The 20399-nt window shown below is 37.9% G+C and overlaps 1 protein-coding gene across 1 annotated transcript in view; it reads left to right on the top strand.

Moving 5' to 3' along the window:
* Positions 1 to 20399, top strand: part of MTMR12 (myotubularin related protein 12) — a 36948-nt gene that overhangs the window by 7549 nt on the left and 9000 nt on the right. Inside the window, exons 2-9 of the mRNA XM_054397839.1 lie at positions 6061 to 6115; positions 7339 to 7478; positions 9221 to 9293; positions 10470 to 10600; positions 11258 to 11351; positions 13840 to 13963; positions 15050 to 15125; positions 17870 to 17976. Of these exons, the coding sequence (XP_054253814.1) occupies positions 6061 to 6115; positions 7339 to 7478; positions 9221 to 9293; positions 10470 to 10600; positions 11258 to 11351; positions 13840 to 13963; positions 15050 to 15125; positions 17870 to 17976 (800 nt within the window). The remainder of the gene's footprint in view (positions 1 to 6060; positions 6116 to 7338; positions 7479 to 9220; positions 9294 to 10469; positions 10601 to 11257; positions 11352 to 13839; positions 13964 to 15049; positions 15126 to 17869; positions 17977 to 20399) is intronic.

Raw genomic sequence — 20399 nt, 5'->3', positions numbered from 1 at the left:
GCCTATGATTGCCTTAATGGGATGATTACACAGAAAGCTGAAGACTTTAGTGGGTTTTATGAGGATTAAAAATAAAACTTTAGAGATGACAAAGCCTGTGAGGCTGTATGGGGGTCTGGAAAAAGCATGTTGATTAAATATCCTAAAATAAACTGAAATGAGCATCTCTCAAGGAACCTTGTGCTGCATAAAACAACTTTCTGAGCACAAATTTTCTGTACATGTTAACTTCTAGGTAGCTGAGTTTTATAGTTTGAGCTAGACTGACAGACCAGTGGAAACGCTCATCTCTCTTAGTTTGGTCAACCAGAAACTTTCCTTTCATCAAGATGGTGTAACTGCCAAATACTTTGGGAAGTGCATACGTGATGGGTATGTTTGGTGTGATGTATCCTGTGGTAGACCTTCTCAAAAGATTGCAAACAGTAGCTCAGGGAATTCATGTGTTTTAATTACCTCTTGAGTTAATGGTGGACTTGGATAACTTACGGAGCCTTGCCTTCTATCAGTTTATACTTCCAAGTTGCAGCAAGATTTTCTATCAGTCACTGTGATACAGAGCAGTATGGAGGTGTTATGCTGTAGTCCTTCTCCTTGCAATCTCCAGGTTCTTTGGGCTTGTCTTTGTTAACTTGGAAAGTAATTTGCTGTTGCTGCTTCTGGGTTAAGGGGGTCTTACAATAAGAAAATGCAAGTGGCAGAGTTGAGTTTTCTTTTAGCCTCATCTAATTTAGCCCATCCTCAGATACCTGAGGGATACAGTAGATAATGTTCAGAACATAAAATGCAGTTTGCTTTTAACTGCTTTTGGGGTTTGTTTGAATATGAAGGGAAACAGGAATTCTATTCATGTTAATATATGGCAAGATGAAATGAACAGAAAATCCTGTTTATTAAAGAAACAGAAGCAATTTCTGCTGTGAAACCCCAGAATATCTGGAAAAGCAGTGTTTTTAACATCTGACTAAATATAACTCTGTTATGCTCTGCTATATGGAACCATAGATCAATCAGTGGTCTGTTGAGAGCAAGACTGTAGGATGTTGATATTAATGACACACATCCCCTCAGGACATACTTGGCTACGCTGCAGGAAGTGGGGTGAATACAAGGGTATAAAGTCAATGTTTTGACATGTCTCATCTTAGACGAGGGATATTTGTCTATGAAAACCTAGAAACGAGAATCAGTTAATTTCGTCATGATTTCTAATGGTAATATTTCAAAACTGAAAGCATGTACACGGTTAACAAGGTGGATCACATTTTCCTTTTAAACTTGAAGAAAATTTTATATTAGACTTAGTGTTACTTTTTGTGTGTGCATTCTTAAAAGTTAAATCTTTAATTGTAGTTCTTACAGGATATCAGTTCTTGTGTTAGCTCTTGAGTTTGTTCTCCTTTGTGCTGTTTGAGTACATGTCAGGCTGCTGGGGTGCAAGGGTAACTTCCATACCTCTTGTTCTTTGTCTGTCAAATAGTGTATTGCTGTTAGCTCATAACCAGTATGAATATGTGTTGCTTTTAAATCTTGGAACAGTATTGTGTGTTCTGTAGTGATCGCTTTTAAAATAGTGTGACAGTCCTAAATTGGAGTGATGGAACTGAAGGGTGGTGTAAGGAATAGGAGTTATCAAAGTGGACAGCTGGGCTCTGGCCTGCCACGGAGGAAGTGGAGTGTTAAAGTCAGAGGAGATGGGAAGGACAATGTAAGGAAAGAGGAAAGGATAAAAGATGAAACAGACATGGAAAACACACACTATGATCTAATGAGCTATTGGATAATGGAGCCATGAAAGGAAGGAAAATGAGTAGTTAGAGATTTTCAGCACTGTTTTTAAAGTGTAGTAAGTATCTCCTGGATTTTATGGCATACACAATGGGATTAGGCTGATTTGATCAAGAAATAGTCTTTCAGAAAATACCAAATATGTATTGTAATTAATTTGTGAAAGAAAAATACATGCTAAGCATGTGCACAGATATTTCCTCTTCTGCATGAATTCCCAGTGAAACAGTTAGACAGAAGTTTGATTTAATTTACTCAGGAATACTGCATTCACTTGTTGGAGTGCACAACAGACTTGAAATTATTTGAGTAAAGTTTGACTTTTACAACTGAAAGATAAGTGTATAGTTAAGAAAGCTATTGGTTAGTCTTTTAGCAAAGTATAAGTAAATTAGAAAAATGGATTTTCACAGTAGGCCTCACCATGATATAGAACTTCCCTGTGCAGAGATTACTTGTGGAAAACTATATACCGATATTAAAATACCCTTTGTTCTCACAGCACTACTATTTGCTGTCACCTTTGAAAGAATGTATATTTCAACCAGGGCTCTTGAATCTAAATAACAATTTTTCATTGTTGGAATTACCTCTAATGCAAATGTCCAGCTATGGGTGAATGGAAACATTACTATGGGGTAAGGTAAGTTCAGAGTTTACAGGGTGTAATTTACAGCAGCAGACTGTGTGCCTGGCTTCTCTCTTGAGGATGATGAGCAACATCCAGTATCAATAGACCTAAATACATAATTTGTAATAATGATTAGAAAAATCCAAATTATCTGACAAGCTCTGGAATCTGGCATTCAGGGAATGTTACTCACTTTTTATTCGTTTTCTGTCTGGAGTGTTTTGCCTCTCCATGGAGTAAGAGGCAAGGAATTGCTCTCAATTGAGGTGAGGCTTTAGGACAAAGAGTGGGAATCATTTGGATCCTTCTCCAACCACCTTACAGGACCTTGTTAATATAACTGAAGCAGTTGACCTTACTGCCTTAAATTTGATGTTGCATCACATATGATGGCTCTTTTGTACTTCAGCATTTGGGGAAGATGCGTCTCCAGACAAGCTTGGGGAATATCTTTTAGGGCCTCTAAATAAATATTTTTGGGGAAAATGTTGTCCCTGGGTACTGCAACCTGTGCAGTTGTTCCCCATACTCAGGTAAAAATCAAGAAGAGGAGACCCTTTCCCAAAAGTTTTTCTCTTGTGCTTTGTCACCCGTCTTGAAGCAGGGAATCCGCTAGAAGCTCACCATCTCCTTTCTGTGTCACTTCATAGTTTTGTAGTGCTATCAGCTGAAGTCAGTTTGAACTAACAAGAATGATGATGCATTGTCACTTAGCATGGTGTGACATGTCAGCCTGCAGTTTTAGTATGATTTGGTGCTCTGTGCTGTTATAATTGATAATTAAGGGATATTACTGCATTGCCTACCACTACTTGATACTCTAGAGAAGGGAATGTAGCCCAAGTTAAGTGCAAAGGTGAGAAGAATTTGTCATGTTTCTAAAACCTTCAGCAAAGGTGAGGTCTTTGTTCTGTTATTTGTGAGGCAAGCCAAAGTTTATTTTCCTCTTTTGCATGCTGTCCACTGGGTATCTGCTTTTAGCTGTGGCTGGTAGTAAGGTTTTTCTGTGTTGAGCTTGAGTAAAAAGTGGCAAGATGCCTCTTGGGGCATTCAGAAGGGGGTAGCTACAAATGAAGTATCCATCTAGAGGTGCGTGTAGCTTTCAGTGGTAATATATGGAAAGTGCTTGCATGCTTAGCTTCAACACAGTCTGAGGGCAGTTTCCTGAGGTTTGAGTGTATTTATTAGCTCGTGGAAAGGGACAGACTTTCTTCTGCTACTTCCTTTTTTGTTTCTGTGCTCATCTGACCTGTTGATGATCCAGTTCTGCTAACAATAGACAGTAGGAACAAAACCAAAAGCAGCACAAATGCAAGCTTCCCAGCTGATCTCATGGACCAAATTAATTCACTAGATACTTGGACAAACCCAGGGATAAAAGGGGTGGGTAGGTGAGTATGAATTGTGTGACTGATTAAAGGGGTGTGTGGAGTGTGTGTTTCAGTGTCAGCACATGCTTAAGTTATTCCCAGGGTCTGTTTTACCCCCAAACTGAAAGTTGAAATGATGGGGAGTGCTTAGCAGAACTTAGGGGTTCCTATGCTACTTGCACTGGCTGAGTGAAAAACTTTTCTTCATAAAGATCTTTGTCTTCTCTCTTAAAAGTGGAAATACAAATTGTGGCATGAGTAAAATTCAATGTATTTTATTGTCCTCTCTTGGAAAACTAGCGTAGCAGCACAGATTCTTCAACAATATTCATGTTTTGCATTCTAGCTATTCCTAGTGGAAATATAAAAGCTTACAAATAGATCTCTTCTGCTCCTCTGGAGGCTCAGCTCTTGGAAGGTGTTGTATCTTAAAGGAATCCTGACAATAGTAAATATCTCATGTCTGCGGGGTTTTGTCAACAAAGTGAATCTAGGTTTTACAAGCTGATCTCAGCATTTAGCTAAGGACTCTATCCTGCTGTGACATTATTAAATTAAAATAATTCCTTTCAGAATATATCCAATTTGACTTGTAACCAAACCAGACCACTTGTTCAAAATCGTTTGCACTTCTGATTACTGTTATAAAAGCTTCATTGCTTTTTAATAAATGAGGGTAAGCTCTAAGAACTTTAGGCTCAAATATGGTTTGGTTTGTTCAGGTTATTTTGGTTTGGGGGGATTTTTGGGCAGGGTGGTGGTGTTTTGTTGGTTTTGCTAGGTTTTGTTGAGGTTTTTGTTTGGTATGGGGATTTTTTTTTGTTTTTGTTTTTGTGTTTTTCCTTGGGTATTATCTGCCAACACTAGCAGCAACTGGTACTCCTGCCAATAGGTACAAGCATTCGGGCAGTGTGATATGTAAATAATAGTTATTACATGCCTTATAACTCCCAAAGTGAAAACTAGTGGAAAAGCACTTAGTTTGTAAACTGCAGAAGTGATTGTTGAAGAAACAACACTGGGAAAATGTGTATCATGTTTACTCAGTAACAGTTTAGCTGACAAGTGTGAACTTTGGTTGAAGTTGACTCGTACAAGTCCACACTTGCACAAAGACAGCAAGTTGTTTTGTTTTCTGCATTAGCTGCCACCTTTAGTTACATATCTTTCTTCACACCACCACCACTTTCATTTTACAACTTTTGCCACTTCTTACCCTGTCTAGAATATCTCTGCTGTTTTCATGGCATGGTTTCTTAGTAGTTTTAGTTTTGCTATGCAGCCTTTAAACTGTGTTTTTGGTCTTCTGAGTACTGAGATCAAGTGTTTAAATAAAAGGCAAAGGGGCATTCTTTTTATGCTCTCAAAGGCTTTAGTTTCTCTGTATTTAGTCTAGCAAAACTGTTACTGCTTATGTCTCCTTTTGTTTGCTTGCTTTGACTTGATTTGCAAGATCGGACTCTGGATGCTGGTGACAAACTAAAATTAGTTTGCTTACTGCTGTGGCCACGGAAGGGGAGTTGTTTCCAGTTAACTAATAGTTTTCCAGAAGGATTCGCATGCATGCAAAGTGGTTCCTACTTGGAGGAGGAAGTGGCGAACTGGCTGAGCAGGAAGGGTGTAGCATGTCCTCTAGTTCAATCTTTGACTGGAGATTTAGCACAACTATCAGTGCCTCAAGGCTAGAGTAAGTGACACTGAGAATTTAATGGGTTTGTTTTGTGCAATATGTGTCCAAACTAAAGGATATCCTGTGACTGGTTTTACCTTTGGGCTGAGATTCTGAAATACTGTATAAGTAACTTCAGCCTTTCAATTGTGGTAATACATGTAAGAAAATTGGAAACAGACAGTGAAGGATGAAGCTTGAAAAATGGAAGGGAACATTAGAAACAAATATTAAATCCTATGTGGAAAAGCTTATGAACAAAATGTGGAAGATGGTGTTGTAATATAAGCTTATGCTGAACTATTTACATATCTTGAGACAACTTTAAGTCTTGCTTTGTTTTTTTTATGATACTTTTTGTGTTCACAAAACCAACACTGACTGTCAAACCACTGACAATTATTTAGCCAGTAGACTACTGATCGTTGGTGGAAGAAGCACATTGCAACATAGTCTTCTTAATTTAGGACTCTTTCCTCTTAATTTTCATTTACCTCTTTGCTAGAATGTGAGAGATTTAAGAGGGAAGGTGGTGTTATTTACTTTTATATGTGTTGAAGGTATGATCATTGCAACCTAACAACTGCTCTTTCTCTCTTTAGGAAATACATATAAAGAAGCCCACAGAAAAGGAAGTAAATCCTCACTTACTGCCAGGTAACTGTCATGTATCATATTATTAGAATTAAATAATAAACAATTAGTCATGTAAACAGTATTCAAATATTCACGTGTCTGTAACATACACTGATGTGACATCATTGTCCCAAGTAGTCAAATAGAAGGTTTGGTGTAATAATCCACTCTGGTTGAAATATTTTAAATATCTGTCTGCATGGGTTTCTGAAAAACTCTGTTAAAAAAAATATTTTTTGAAGAATGAAGTATCTTCAGGTAAACTGTATGTGAAGAACTGCCTATACTTCAGTTTGCCCTTTTCCTTTAAAGATAAAATTGGGCTTTGTTGGGAACTGAAGACCAGCTAAAGGATTGTGAACCTAAGACCAGTGGAAACCTACTTTCTAGTTATTTTGCTTTTACTAGGAGTTACTAGGGCCTTTTGGTGCCTCATTCAATATTAAGATTTTTTAATTATTATTTACAATTCTTTCTGTACAAATCTTGGAAAATATTTTTTTAAAAGATGAAATTACTAAGATAAAATACAAATAAAAGTTTAGAATAAATTACTGTTGTTCTTTTTCATTTTTCCTGCCTTATCGGAAAGGCTGAGAAGCTGGCTGGTTATACCTATTAAAACCTGTTCTTCCTTTGTTCAATTCCTCCTATTTTTAAGATTAGAACTTCATTCACTATTATTTATGCTAACTTGTGTTTGAGAACTTTAAAATAGCCCTGGAACCTGTAAAATAAGCAACACCTCCAGTCAGAGCTATGGAAGATTAACCAATGAGTTTGTAATAGTCACCTCAAAGGTTTCAGAATTCTTAGAGTTTAATGGGAAGGAAAATTGAAGTTTTCAACTTGCTTATTGACTGTATAAACTATTCTTCTCTAGGCTTTCAGGGTTTTTTTTTCTAGTATATGCTTGCATGATTGCTCATTGCAATGCCATACATTGTTCTTCTGTCACTTGGAGTAGGCCACAGTATGAGTACATCTGGTTACAGAAGTCCTAAATGTGTGTGGCTGAATAGTGTTCATCCATCTTGAGCAATGCTAATAAGCTGTAAGGCACTCGATGTATTGACTCCAGGAACTGCCTCCTAGCCTTTTTGTATAGCAATAGCAAAACATCTTCAGGCATACGTTTTGGAGAAGCTGTTGGGAAGGAAATTAATGCTGTGTCTAAGGTAACAGCTGAAATAGTTCAGTTATAAATGTCAGTTATGTTGCAAGTTGGTGTTTCATTTACACAGGTGAACTGCTGCTTTGTGAGGCAAACACAGTATACAAATACATACAAGAAGATGGGTCAGTTCGTGGTACCTATGGGAAACTTGTATGTACAAACTTCAAGATTGCTTTCCTTGATGATGATTCTGCTCCAGATGAAAATGTAAGAAGAAAAGGCTTTTTGAAATTAACAAATATACTCTGAAGACATGTAGTACTGTCTCTAAGTAATCCTGTCTTTCCCTTGTACCAGGATACATGATGAATATAGGTTTTAAAAGGTTTTAATGAGTGGAGACTAGTTTTAATCAATCTGCATCTGGTCTGTGCAGATCCTTCTTCATGCTCCAATGACTAAGTAAAAACTGTAAACATCTATGTGGAGAGATGCATTAGACATAATTTATAACTATATCTTCTGAGCTGGTAATTTTGTGAAAAATAAATCAGCAGTTTTGTTTAAAACAGATTTGTGACTGCTTCTCTAATAGCTCTTGCAGAAGTATGAATGTCAAACATACTTCTGATGTTGGGTAACATCTGTCTGACTTAACTTTGGGCTACATCTACAGAACCGTTTCAGGGCTGCACAAGACTGCTCTAGGTAATTGTGTGAATTATTCCATTCAAAGTCAGGTGTTCACTACAAAGGTTTAAAAACCTGGTTTAAAAGATTTTAAAAACTGGCAAACATTAAAAAAGCTGAAAAGTCCACAGATCCTACAAATTATTTAAATCTTGTTTCCTTTGCTCAAAACAAGCTGTCAAAGGGGAATGGTAATGCCACACTTCTTTTGATGTGCTTAAGCATTGGAAACAGCCTACTCCACTTTTATCACTTAAATGGAGGAGTCTAGTATGTATGGCTCTCAAGTGCAAGCTGATCTTGACAGTGGAGAAAAATGAGAAGAATAGCATTTGACACACGTTTGTTGTAATTGGGAATTTCTTTGGGTAAAATTTAGGGAGTTTAAATGTTAAAGTAAGGCTTCTGCAGCCAAATATGGATGTTTGGACCTTCTAGAATTAACTGGGACAAAACTGTGATCTACAGATCACTTAAGATTTATGCTGTTGGTAGTTGGTAGTGATAATGCTAACTTTTGTTCCATCGCTAACTTCAAATATTGGGTTTGTAGCATGCCAAGTCAGCTGTTTTTCTCTTAATTTCAGTGTTAGCCATCTGATTCAGAGAACTGCAAACCTGGAAATAATTTGAATGAGGTTAACTCTGTTCATAGCTGTCTTCATGTAGAATTTAATTTGCTCAAGTAGTGTACATCAGCCTTCTGTTAATATTTAATATAACAATGTTTAATTGTGGCATCATTCACATGTCATTTTTAACTCAAATCATGGAATGATAAATCTGGAGGGAGCCCCAAGTAACTTCAGCTTTGGCAGAGCAGCAGATAAGAGAGTTGGATCGTGTCTTTATTTTACCCAGTGATAAATCTGGCTCTTATATTGGAGCATTCTTGAGATAGATACTGTTTTAAGAGACTTTCTATTTCTTGCTGGGTTCCCATAGTGAAGAAACTTGTCATAAAAAGGCTTGGATTACACCAAGTTACTGTATTTCCTGTTTACTGCAATGATTCTAGTTTGAGAAGTGACTATCAACAGAAATGCATGCTTTAAAGCCGTTTGAAAAGTAAATCTGTCTAAGTCTTCTCTGCCAAGCTTGAAATGTGAATAAAACTGGATTTGCAGTTTGTAAACTGTGCCTGTTTAACTTGTTTCCATCTATTTTGATAACTGTTCTTCAGTGTGTTCTGCCTTACACAGCTTATAAGAAGTAACGTGGTATTAAAATATGTCCTGAATACATCCTTTACTTTTGAGAAGGTGCTAATGCTCAACAGCCTGACATTTCTAAGGTGTTTCTTTTTTTTCTCATTCCAGGAGCCACAATTTAAGAATAAGATTGTAGGAGAAAATGACATAACTCTGCAATGTGTAGATCAAATCTATGGTGGTAGGTCAGCTTTCTCCTCTTGATTTAACATGCCTCATACTTCTAAGCATCTTATACTGCTGGTGCTCTTTGTCTTTGCAGAATTTTTTTCTTTTCTGGGCTACCTAATCTGAGTTTCTCGTTATATTTAAAGATAAAATGACAAATAAGAGATCTATCAGAACCAAGTCTTATCCCTCCAGCTCCCTCAAACTACATTCTAGTTAATTTCTTGCTGGGACAGACAAAACAATTGCTTCAAAATGTCATGATTCAAAGTAAAGAAGTGTACTGTGAAAAGTTTGATTGCTGCACAAGAGTATTCGAGTGTATCAAATATTTCTGTAAATATCAAGATATTCACTTCATTTGAGCAATAACACTGCAGAGCAGTACACATTAAATTCCTTGGCAATACCTTTTTGTCTAAGGGAACTTTGGTTTATGAGGTTTGTGGTGTCTTAAAAATATCAAAGGAGATAGAAAACAAGGCTTTAATTTACAAGGAAATCAGTAAGTGTTTTGCAACAGGCATTACAGATATACCTGTATTGCAAAAAGCAAGTAAACAACAGTGGGGCTGCTAATTTGTAAATAGTAGGAAATGCTTTATTTGGAATCCTGACGTTGGTCTGCTGTTAGTAGTATTCAGAACATTAAAGAATGGTGATGTGGGTTCATGAAGGAGTGGCTAGACTTGGGGCAGGCTAGTAGCTGGTTATTACTCTTTTATTTCATGTAAAATGACATAGGTAGCAGTATGTGAAGTCATAAAACGATACATCCTCAAACAGAAGTGATCAGAGGCTCTCTTGGAGAATTTTTGGTGGTTACATTTTTTTGTTTTTTTGTTTTTTGGAAACTAGAATGATCTCAGTTGTTCGGGGACTTTCCCTCAGGCAAAATTACTCAAGTATTTTCTATATCCCTCTCAGAACTTTAACTTTGCAGTCAGAATGCAAACCAATAATCACTGATCAGCTGGCTTTCTTCAAGTTTGGTTTTTACTTTGCATGAAGTAGTTGACTATATTAGCATAAGAGCTTGCCAGTCTTATTGCAGAATGCTTGTACTGAGTTGCTAAAAATTCACCTTGAATTAGTTTCTTGATAATTTTGAGAAGTCAGGAAGGGATAGCTTTAACTATGATGGCAAAGTTCTTCCTCATATTTATTTAAGCTGTTTTAAATTTTGTAGTTTATGATGAGAAGAAGAAGCTTCTAACTGGACAACTGAGAAAATACCCAGAAAAGCTAATTATCTACTGTAAAGACCTTAGAGTATTTCATTTCTGCCTGAGATACACAAAAGAAGAGGAAGTGAAAAGAGTAAGTATAGTAACTTAATTTGTTTTCTTCCTTTTTAAACTTAGTGTTGTGTGTTTAGTTGTGGGCATGAGGGAAGAATGAAACTGTTCATGAGAGTTCTCTTAAACTTAGTGTTTTCTGATCATTCCCAGTTGAGAAAGTAGAAGACTTGATTTCTAGCTAGACTTACTCATCAAACCTGGTTATGTATTAGCAGTTAAAAAGAGCAGATGCACTGGCTCTTTGAAGAAACTGGGGCTGTAGAGTACTGCATAAAATTACCTTCAGCTCAGGAAAATTTTAAACTCTTCTGTTTAAGATATATAATTTTATTACATTTTAGACTGCAGCCTTTTTGATATGAAAGCAGTTATTTTCCTGGTAATACGAGCTTTCTTGGCAGGTTAATCTGAACTCCAAACTGTGAGTCTACTACTTTTATTTAAATAGAGTAATTTTTTAAGTTGAACATGGGTAATATTTCTCATTAAGCCAAATGGGTATAGTATCTTATGGACAAGAGAAAGCTTCTAAAAGTCAGTTTTCATCTGCTGGGAACTCATGGAACAGTTCTGTTTAAGCATGAGAGGAGGGCTTAAAAAATCATGGTGGATTTTTTTTTTTTTGCAGTGACAGTTTTAGCATATGTCTGGGTGTTAATTTTTGGTCCTTTCCTAGATCGTCAGTGGTATAGTTCATCATAGCCAGACTCCTAAGCTGCTTAAACGCTTGTTTCTGTTCTCTTATGCATCAGCTGCCCCAAACAACACAGGTAAATATTTTTCTATCTTTCATTTGTATGTGTTGCATACTGTTAGTTCCTTAGTAGCTAAATTTGTGCTCTGCATATGACTCTGCACCCCTGGCAGAGAGCATCACAGAATCTGGTTTTTTGCTTGCTGTACATTGGTAGACTTCTTGCTAAAAGCCTCTGAATTGTCTGGTTTTGGTTTGTGTCCTTCAGTGTAGTTTGAGAGAAATTTTCCATGCAAGAGTAGGATCACTGGATTGAAAACTTGCTGTGATCAGTATGTGCAAACACTTTTCATAAAGAACTGAAGATGGTAGAAATTTTTTACAGTGAGGATGGTGAAACACTGCCCCAGGTTGCCCAGAGAGGTGGAAGCCCCATCCCTGGAAACGTTCTAGGGCTAGATAGGGCATTAAGCAATCTGATCTAGTTGAAGGTGTCCCCACTGACTGCAAGGGGGTTGGACTAGATGACCTTTAAAGGTTCATTCCAACCCAAACCACTCCATGATTCTATGAGCTTCTGACTAGAGTGCTTTTCATTTGGAAAGTATTTTGCTTATTTTATCTCAATGTATTTTTTCTATACCATTGCACTGAACCAAACTTTCTGCTCATAGTTCTTACTGCATTTTCAGTGTCATCTGACAAAGTCTTTCCCTTTTTGCTCTTATTTGCAAGATGTCTGCTTCTCCCACGCAACTGCAAAAAAAGCATAGGTTTGCATAGCAAAATTCCTGTAGGCATGTGACTTCCTTTTATAGGTAATTCATTACATAATCTTTCCACTCAATCAAACCTGGCTGAATAATGTAGTAACATGCAAATTAAAGATTTAAAAAGTTGTCAGTGCAGTTTCTTGCAGTTTGGACTGCAGTTGAGACTTTAGCTGAAGCAATAACACTCTTTTGAATTAGGAACCTGATTCTTAGTGCACCAGGAACTTTCACATAGGGAAATTTTGATGTACCCAAGGTATTAATTGGACTCTTACAAAATATGTCAAGGAATTGCAGAATCATTAAGGAGAAACCTATGGAGATCTAATCATGTTCCTATCCATCTTCCCCCATTTAGTGTTAACTGCAGAAAGCTTTACTAATGGTTATGTCCACTTGGATTTTTAATATCTCCAGTGGCTTAGATTGCACATCCTACTGCTCCCAGTCAGATGTTTATATACTCAAGAAAGATGTCTTGCCCCTCTGTGCCCATGCCAAGTCTTTTGCAGACTGAATTACCCCAGCTCTCAGTCTCTTCTCATATCAGGTACTTCAAGCCCTTTAATGATCCTTCACTGAATTGGGTCCAGCAAGCCAATACCTGTCTTTTACTGGGGAGCCCACCACTGGACACAGCACTCCGGGTATGGCCTCCCCACAGTGCTGAGCTGAGAACATCTCACAATCACTTCATTCAACCTGTAGGCAGTAGTTTTTCCTAACACAGCCCAAGAATACATTGACCACTTTCACTGCAAAGGCACAGGTCGTTTTTGCAGTCTTCATTTGTAGCTGGTGTTCAGTTTGAACTACAAGCATCAGAAAGATTGAGGTTTTCCAGGCCGACACTAAGCAAGTGTTGTAGGATCCATGTCTTCATAGCATCATTGAAGTGTTGTACCAGAATTATTTTGATATTTAATAAGTCTTCAATAATAAATGCTTAGGTTTCATTCTTTGGTGTGTTGCTTACAGGACAAACCAAGCAGTCTTCAGAAACTGGAGTTTATGCTTCATGATCCAATACTTGTAAAATCTTAACTTAAAGCTTGTTAATAATGTTCTTGTTTCCAAGTGTACATTTTCCATCTCCCATGTTTTCTTATGGTGGAGAGTTTCCACTTGCCATTGTATCTTCTGTGAAAATTCTGTCTGTTTGGTATTTCAATGTTAGCAGACGTTGCATGATGCTTAATTATGATGGGTGCCCCAAACAGTTGTCCTTACTCCACAAACTGTATGATTGTTATCAAAGATGAGACTAAACCAACCTGCTCTCATAACTGTTGCTGAGGTAGCTAAATAGAAATACGGGAAGAGTTCCCACTTGAAATGATTGAGACTGAATAGCTGCAATCAAGTTTCTGCTGTAATCAAGTGCCTGAAATGTTCTATTCAGTGCGAAACTCCTGTCTGTGATAAGAGTGAACTTTAATATCTGAATTGCAGAAAGGCCTTTGGTAAGATTGTTAGTTCTACATTGAAGCCTATATTACTAGGTGCCAGTCAGCTGCACTAGTGTAGAGTGGAAGTTTCATAAGAACTGCTTAGTTGCTGTAGGAGAAACTGTTGTTGAAGTTACTAAAGCAATATTCAACAGAAGATGTGCTGTTAAAGATCAGACTGAAACAGTGTGGTGTACAATGGCATTTTATTATCTACTTGGTGCTTTTTGTACACAAGAGGCTTTGCTTGCTTACCTCTAATGAAACTAACTGCTCAACTTAGGAATACTTTCATGTTAGAGTTTCTCAGTCTGCAAGTTTAATACTTGTTAATGTCTGACAGATGGAAGAAACCAAACTGTGATGTTTGATACTCTTGAAGACTGGCGTTATGAGTTGGAGCGGACCAAAGGGAATGTGAAATACAAAGCAGTGACTACCAATGAAGGCTACGGAGTGTCTGAAAAGTAAGCTTGTCCTGATTAATATAATGAGCTTGAGTATGAGTCTCATTAAGATTTACAAAAATCCACACCACCTTTATTGCTCAGCATTATTCAGATTTATGAGATACTTTGATTTGGTAATGTTACACAACCCCCTTTCAAGCAGGGTTAAGTTCAACATTAGGTCAGACTACTCAGGACTTTGGTCAGTCAAGCTTTGAATATTTCTAGGGGTGGAGAATACCACCTTGAAACAGAATAGAAAGTATATAGCTCTGGTACCTAACACTTTTGCCATACTTCCTGGTTAGGATGACACTTTTTCAGTCCTGTACTTTTACTCAGTTTCAAGTTACAAGCACTGGAGATGTTCTGTTGTATCTGGGGGTTGAGTGGGGAGAGTAACTGGTTATCTGCAAAAATGTGCTGATGGAAGAAAAGCTGTGTTGCCTTTAGTGGAAAGTTAAAGCTGTGTACTTGTACCAGTCTAAGTAGCATCTATTGGAGAACCATTTATTATATACACAAGGCTTTGTGTTCTGCTGTTGTTTAATAGTCAAATCCTGAAAGGTTTCACAAACCTTGGGAACAAACATGAAACTTCATTGAAATCTAAACTATTTATTCTAGAACTTTCTTGAGAGACCCAAGCTGAGGTTGGGTTGCTTTGTGGGATCTTAACATAAATGGTGTTGTCTGATACTGGAAATTATTGATATATTAGATAGCTAATCAAATTCCAGAATGTAATTTAATACTATAAGGGTATTTTTTGAAACAGTGTGAGAGAACCGTGACAATCTTAATCAGCCTTAAATGCTATAGTCAGATGTAGGACTTTGGTTACAGACTTGGAAAGGCAGGAAAATGTTGCAGTGAAAATAACGGAGACCTCAAGACTGGAAGAAAATACCTTATCCAACTGAAAATAAAGAGGTTGTGCTGAGAACAGTATAATTATTTAGTAGGAAAGATTATTGTAGCAGCAAGAGTGAATATATTTTTATCATGTGGTCTAAAACTCTCACCGTCATTCAAAGGAGCTTGGAGATTGCTCTTTGTTCACTTTTTAAGTGCAAGAAATATTTTTTGTTGTTGTTATCTTAGGCTGCCTTTATATTTCGTTGTTCCCATGTGCATTTCTGAAGAGAGCATCTTCAAGTATGAAGGTAGAGGCATTCCTGTAAGTATATACACATGGCTGAGACTACATTTCAACTAGCATTTCAGATGTTTCTGCATATTATTTTTAACAGTTCACGTGTATACCTAGTCATCTACAGAAGAGGAAACAGATGTTGGAAGAAGTGTTCCCCTAAACAGTGTAAAGCAGAAGCAAAATATTTGTGCATGTTTCACAGACCCCATTTACTTTATATTGCATGTCTAATGTCCTGCAGCCTGCATACACTACTAGTCTATCTACTCATCAGCCTGGTTTTTGTGCCAGCCTGTGTGGACTGGCATCTAGCTGGGGCCTTGAAACACTATTTTGATACAGAGGTGAAGACAGGTGTAGAGGTATAGTTTAGTATTTCCAGTTACCTAGCTTGAGTGCTGGTAAATAGTATGGCTGTGATGGTGCAGTGTTTTTACAAAGCCAAGTAGCCTAGCTGGAAAAACTAGTTCTACCAGTTTCAACAGAAAATGAATTGAAATATACTGAATTGTGCTTTGCAGGAAGTGGGTTTTGGCCTTTTACCTCATACCAGAGTTTATGAACCTGTAACCCAGAGTAGATAAAAACAAGGTCTTGCCTTAGTTGCTACATTTCCATCAATTTGCCAAGGAAAATCGTGTTCGTTTCATGCTCCTAAATTAAACACTCCATAGGAAAGGTAATGCTATGCTGTCCTGCCTAATTTGTCCTTTCAGATTGTGAAGTTTTTTCTTAGTCAGACAATTTGCAGTGGCTCTTACACAGAAGCAGAAGTGATTTTTACTTCTTTTAATTGCATCTTGCATTTATAGAATGGTGTAGGTTGGAGAAGACCTTCAAAGTACAAACACACCTACAGTGAGTAGGGACGTCTTTAACTACACCAAATTCTTCAGAGCCCTGTCCAAACTGGCCTGGAATGCTTCCAGCCATGGGGCTTCTACATCTCTTTGGGCAACCTATGGCAGTGTTTCAACACCCTCACTGTAATTTTGTTTTTTCTTGTATCTAGTCTGAATCTACTGTCTTTTACTTTAAAATCATTACCCCACATCCTGTCACAACAGGCCTTGCTAAAAAGATTGTCCCCATGTTTCTTTTAATACTTCCTGTAAGTACCTATAAGGTCTCCCTGGAGCTGCCTTTTCTCCAGGCTGAACAACCCTGACACTCTCAGCTTTTCCTCGTAGAGATGTTCCAGATCTTACCAACTTTTTTGTCCCTCTGCTGGACCTGCTCCAATAAGACCATGTCTTTACTGTGCTGAGGAGTCCAGGGCTGGATGTGATGCTGCAAGTGGGGTGTCACCAGAGCAGAGTGGTAGCATTGCCTTCCTTAACCTACCAGCCACACTTGTTTCACTGAAGCCCAGGATGCAGCTGGCATTCTGTGCCGTGAGTGCACATCGTTATTGTGTCCAGCTTTTTGTACATCTCTACCCACAAGTCCTTTTCCACAGGGCTGCTGTCATTCACATTATCCCCCAGCCTGCATTTATACTAAGGATTATCAATACCATGTGCAGATCCTTGTGTTTGGCTTTGTTGAATGTCATGAAGTTCACACAATTTCTCTTCTCCAGCTTGTCAAGGCCTCTCTGGATGGCATCCTGTCTCTCTAGCATGTCAGCTGCACCCTTCAGCTTGGTGTTGGCTGCAAGCTTGCTGAGGGTGCACTTGATCCCACTGTCTGTATCAGTAACAATGACATTTAACAGCATTGGTCCCAGTGCAGACCCCTGATGACACTGTTTGTTATCAATCTCCATCTGGACCATGTGCCATTGACTCTCTGGATCTGACCAGCCAACCAATTCCTTACCCATTGAACAGTTCGCTCATCAAATTCCTATCTCTTCAATTTAGAGAGAAGGATACTGGGGGAGAGTCATGAGTGGTGGCATGTCAAAAGCCTTGCGGAACTCCGGATGGATGAGGTCCAAATTCTTTTGGGAAGGCTACTGTCAAGATAGCTTTATCATATTAAATACATTCAAGATATTTTCCACTCTTGATTGCAAGGTTTCTGTATTCTTCAAAGATATGCCTCTTGGCTAGCATAAATTGGTAGCAGAACTTCAACTTTCTGACTTGACTTTTGTGATATTCCTGACAATAATGGTTCAGATTCCAAATTTCAAAGGTAAAGACCAGCTTGAGAGCTTCAAGCAGCACATACAAGACGAGAAATTATATGTAAAGTGAAGTTAGAGTCTTTGAGGAGTGATTTGCTACAAGGGATACCTGTAATCACAATCCAGTTTTACTTGTGGAGTATTTATCTCTTATGTCATATGCCTAGAGGACCCTTTATGCAGAGCTCACTTGGAAAGGTATGACTCTTTGCTCTGAGGTATCTCAAGGCTGAACTGTAAGAAACACTACTGTAGAGAAACTGATGGCCAATATACAGGAATTTCTTACAAGAGCTGTCTTGCTGTGGCATGTTTTCTAATGTAATTTGACCATAATTTTGATCAATTACTTTTTCCATATGAGGGCAGTCAAGGAAGCAATACTCTGATACAATCTGAAATTTTGTTTCCTTGTACCTGTATAAAGCTTAACTTAGAAGTTGCAAGTGATAACACAGTGTGCATGTAGTTTTGGCAGAGATGTAGATTTTTGCTTCTACTGGTGGTTTTGAGTACGTGAAAGATTCAGGGAAGCACAGCATACCGAAATTTCTTGTAATTATTCAGTCACTGAAACATATACTTTGTATGGAACAGTTTACTATTTTTTATCCTCTCAAATGTCTTTCTGCAGATCTGGTGTTGGTCTTGCCATAATGGTGCTGCTCTTCTCAAAATGTCTGCATTTCCCAAAGAACAGGATGACAGCACTTCACAAATGCAAAAAGCCTTCTTGGATGGGTCAGTAATAGCTATTCTGTCCACAACACTTTGCTTGGTATGGACCTTGCTTCTGTTTTTCCATATATGCTATACCTTTAAGCTTGCAGGTGTCAGGAAACAAGTTCTAGATGTAAAAGTTTTCTGTAGTGGAATGGGCTAAGCCCTTGGCCTAAATAGCATTGGTCAGTTGTGCAGGACTCCAGCATCACCGAAGGCTTATTTGTGAAAATACATCCATATAAGGTAACACACCACAGTTTATACAGAGATTTATTAGGTAAAGCAGCACCAACGCCTCTGTAAGTTTTGAGTTAAACTATCATTAGCGATGGACTCAATCATGTTAGTGAGAGAAATCTAGACTCCATCTCTAAATATGGATTTGCAAACTGTGGTAGTTTTAGACTATGCCTCTAAAATTTTTCACAGATCTTGAGCAGAAAGTAGTAAAAATGTAAATAAATCACTATTGGGTGTAAAAAGGAACATAATGATTTTTCTAAACAATTCCATTGGAGGGATGTCTCCTGTAAGATTTGGTTCCCAAAACAATTTCTCTCTCTTCGGCGTGGGAGATACTAACTTGCTGTTTGACCTTGGCTGCATTGTTTTGTCTGGTATTAACTTTCTCTGCTTCTCTCTCCCTTCTCAGGGAGGTAGGGAGGGAGAAGCCATTACAGCTTCCCTGGTCTTTTGGCTGGGGCTCCTAGTGCTGTTTGCTAATTGTAAATACCTGTAAATATTGTAAATACTGTGTATTTGTACATATTCATTGCATTTTATTGTAGATTTCATTCTGTCTTGTAAATACAGCTCCATTTGCTTCCAAACTGAGCTAGTCAGGCAAAGTGAATGTTGGGGGGAATTTTCAACCCATCACACAAGCTTGTGGTGGGTTGAAAAATTCCCCCCCAACATTAAATCTGCCAGACCAGCTCAGGTGGAAGCAAATGAAAGCTGTATTTACAAGCAAAACTACAATCTACAATGCAATGCAATGAATATGTAAAAAATACACTGTATTTACAATATTTGCATGTATTTGCAATTAATAAATAGCACAAAGACCCCCCTGGCCAAAGACCAGGGGAAGCTAATAGCTTCTCCCTTCCTGCTGCTCCTTACCCCACTGTACAAAAGGGACAAGAGAAAGGAGCAGAGAGATGTTAGACTTAGCCAAAACCATGCAGCCAAGGTCCAGCAGAAGCCAGCTGGTATCTCCCAGCCTGAGGAAAGCAAGAAAAAGAGAGATTGTTTTGGTACAACTAGTTTAAGTCCCTTATCCCTTCCAGTGGGATTGTTTAGAACTATCATTATTTTCCCTTTTACACCCAATAGTGATTTATTTCCATTTTACTAGTTTCTGCTCAAGATATGTGAAAAAAATTTTAAAGGCATAGCCTAAAACTACCACAAAGCTGAATATTCTGAACTATGCCATCTGAGAACTAGATTTATGTTCTTAGGTAGTTTTACATAAAGCTAAGATGACTGAGACAATCTTGCTGTTCACTACTACTGTTTTCAGATGTGGTGGCAGCCACCACTTTGTTTCAGCTGAGTTAGGGAGCTGAATTAGCTCAGCAGTGCAAAAAATGCCAAAGTTAACACAAAAGTAAGAGCACAGCGGCTGAGCTGAGAGCTACAGCAATGACTGATTTGTTGTTGGTTTTTTTCCTAGCTTTTTTTAAAATGTTGGGTGACCTGGAGAGAACTTGTCTCTTAGTAGCAAGATATTAGATTGGTCTAGTATGTACAGTTTCTACCGCTCTGCTGCAAGCCCTTTCCATCCTCACAGATGGAAAAACCTGTTAATCATACCAAACTAACAGAAAAGATCTTGATCAGTCTCTTAAAACCTTTTTCATATATAAAATTAATTATACCTGCATGGAAAGAGCTTTTGACTCTTCCTGCAGATTCTGTAATGCTTCTCCCCTGAAATTGGGAAGTTTACATAACTTACAGTTCTTCTTAATACTATTTCATAATGTGAAAGTAAAACTAACAGTGAACAATAACAAGGATTTTTGATATCCTGTGTGGAACAATCTGAACTTGGTGCAGTATTGGTGGTTTTCTTTGCAGTACTGGTGATTAGCCACTTATACTGAAAAAAGATCTATCTACAGATTGTCCATTAGGGTGTGTTAAAGGGCCACTGTAATAGTTGGAACTCAAACACACAGCAGATGTTTACAATTAACATCTTTATCTAAAAAAGCTGTTCATAGCCAGGTCTTCTAGCACTGGCTAGATTGTTTGCTTCAATTGGGAAGACTTAATTGAGAAATTATTGCTTTCCCTTGGCTCTGTTATCTGATGCATCTTGTGGTAGGTTTATTAACCTTCATTCTGAAATAGACACCAGTAGCTTTCCCTTTTAAAGCAAGCTTATTTGCTGCAATGTGCAGGAAACAAAGCACTCTGTCCTGTCTGGA

Source organism: Indicator indicator, chromosome Z (assembly GCF_027791375.1).
Source record: "Indicator indicator isolate 239-I01 chromosome Z, UM_Iind_1.1, whole genome shotgun sequence".
Classification (NCBI taxonomy): Eukaryota; Metazoa; Chordata; class Aves; order Piciformes; family Indicatoridae; genus Indicator; species Indicator indicator.
This window is presented reverse-complemented; position numbering and strand designations above follow the sequence as displayed.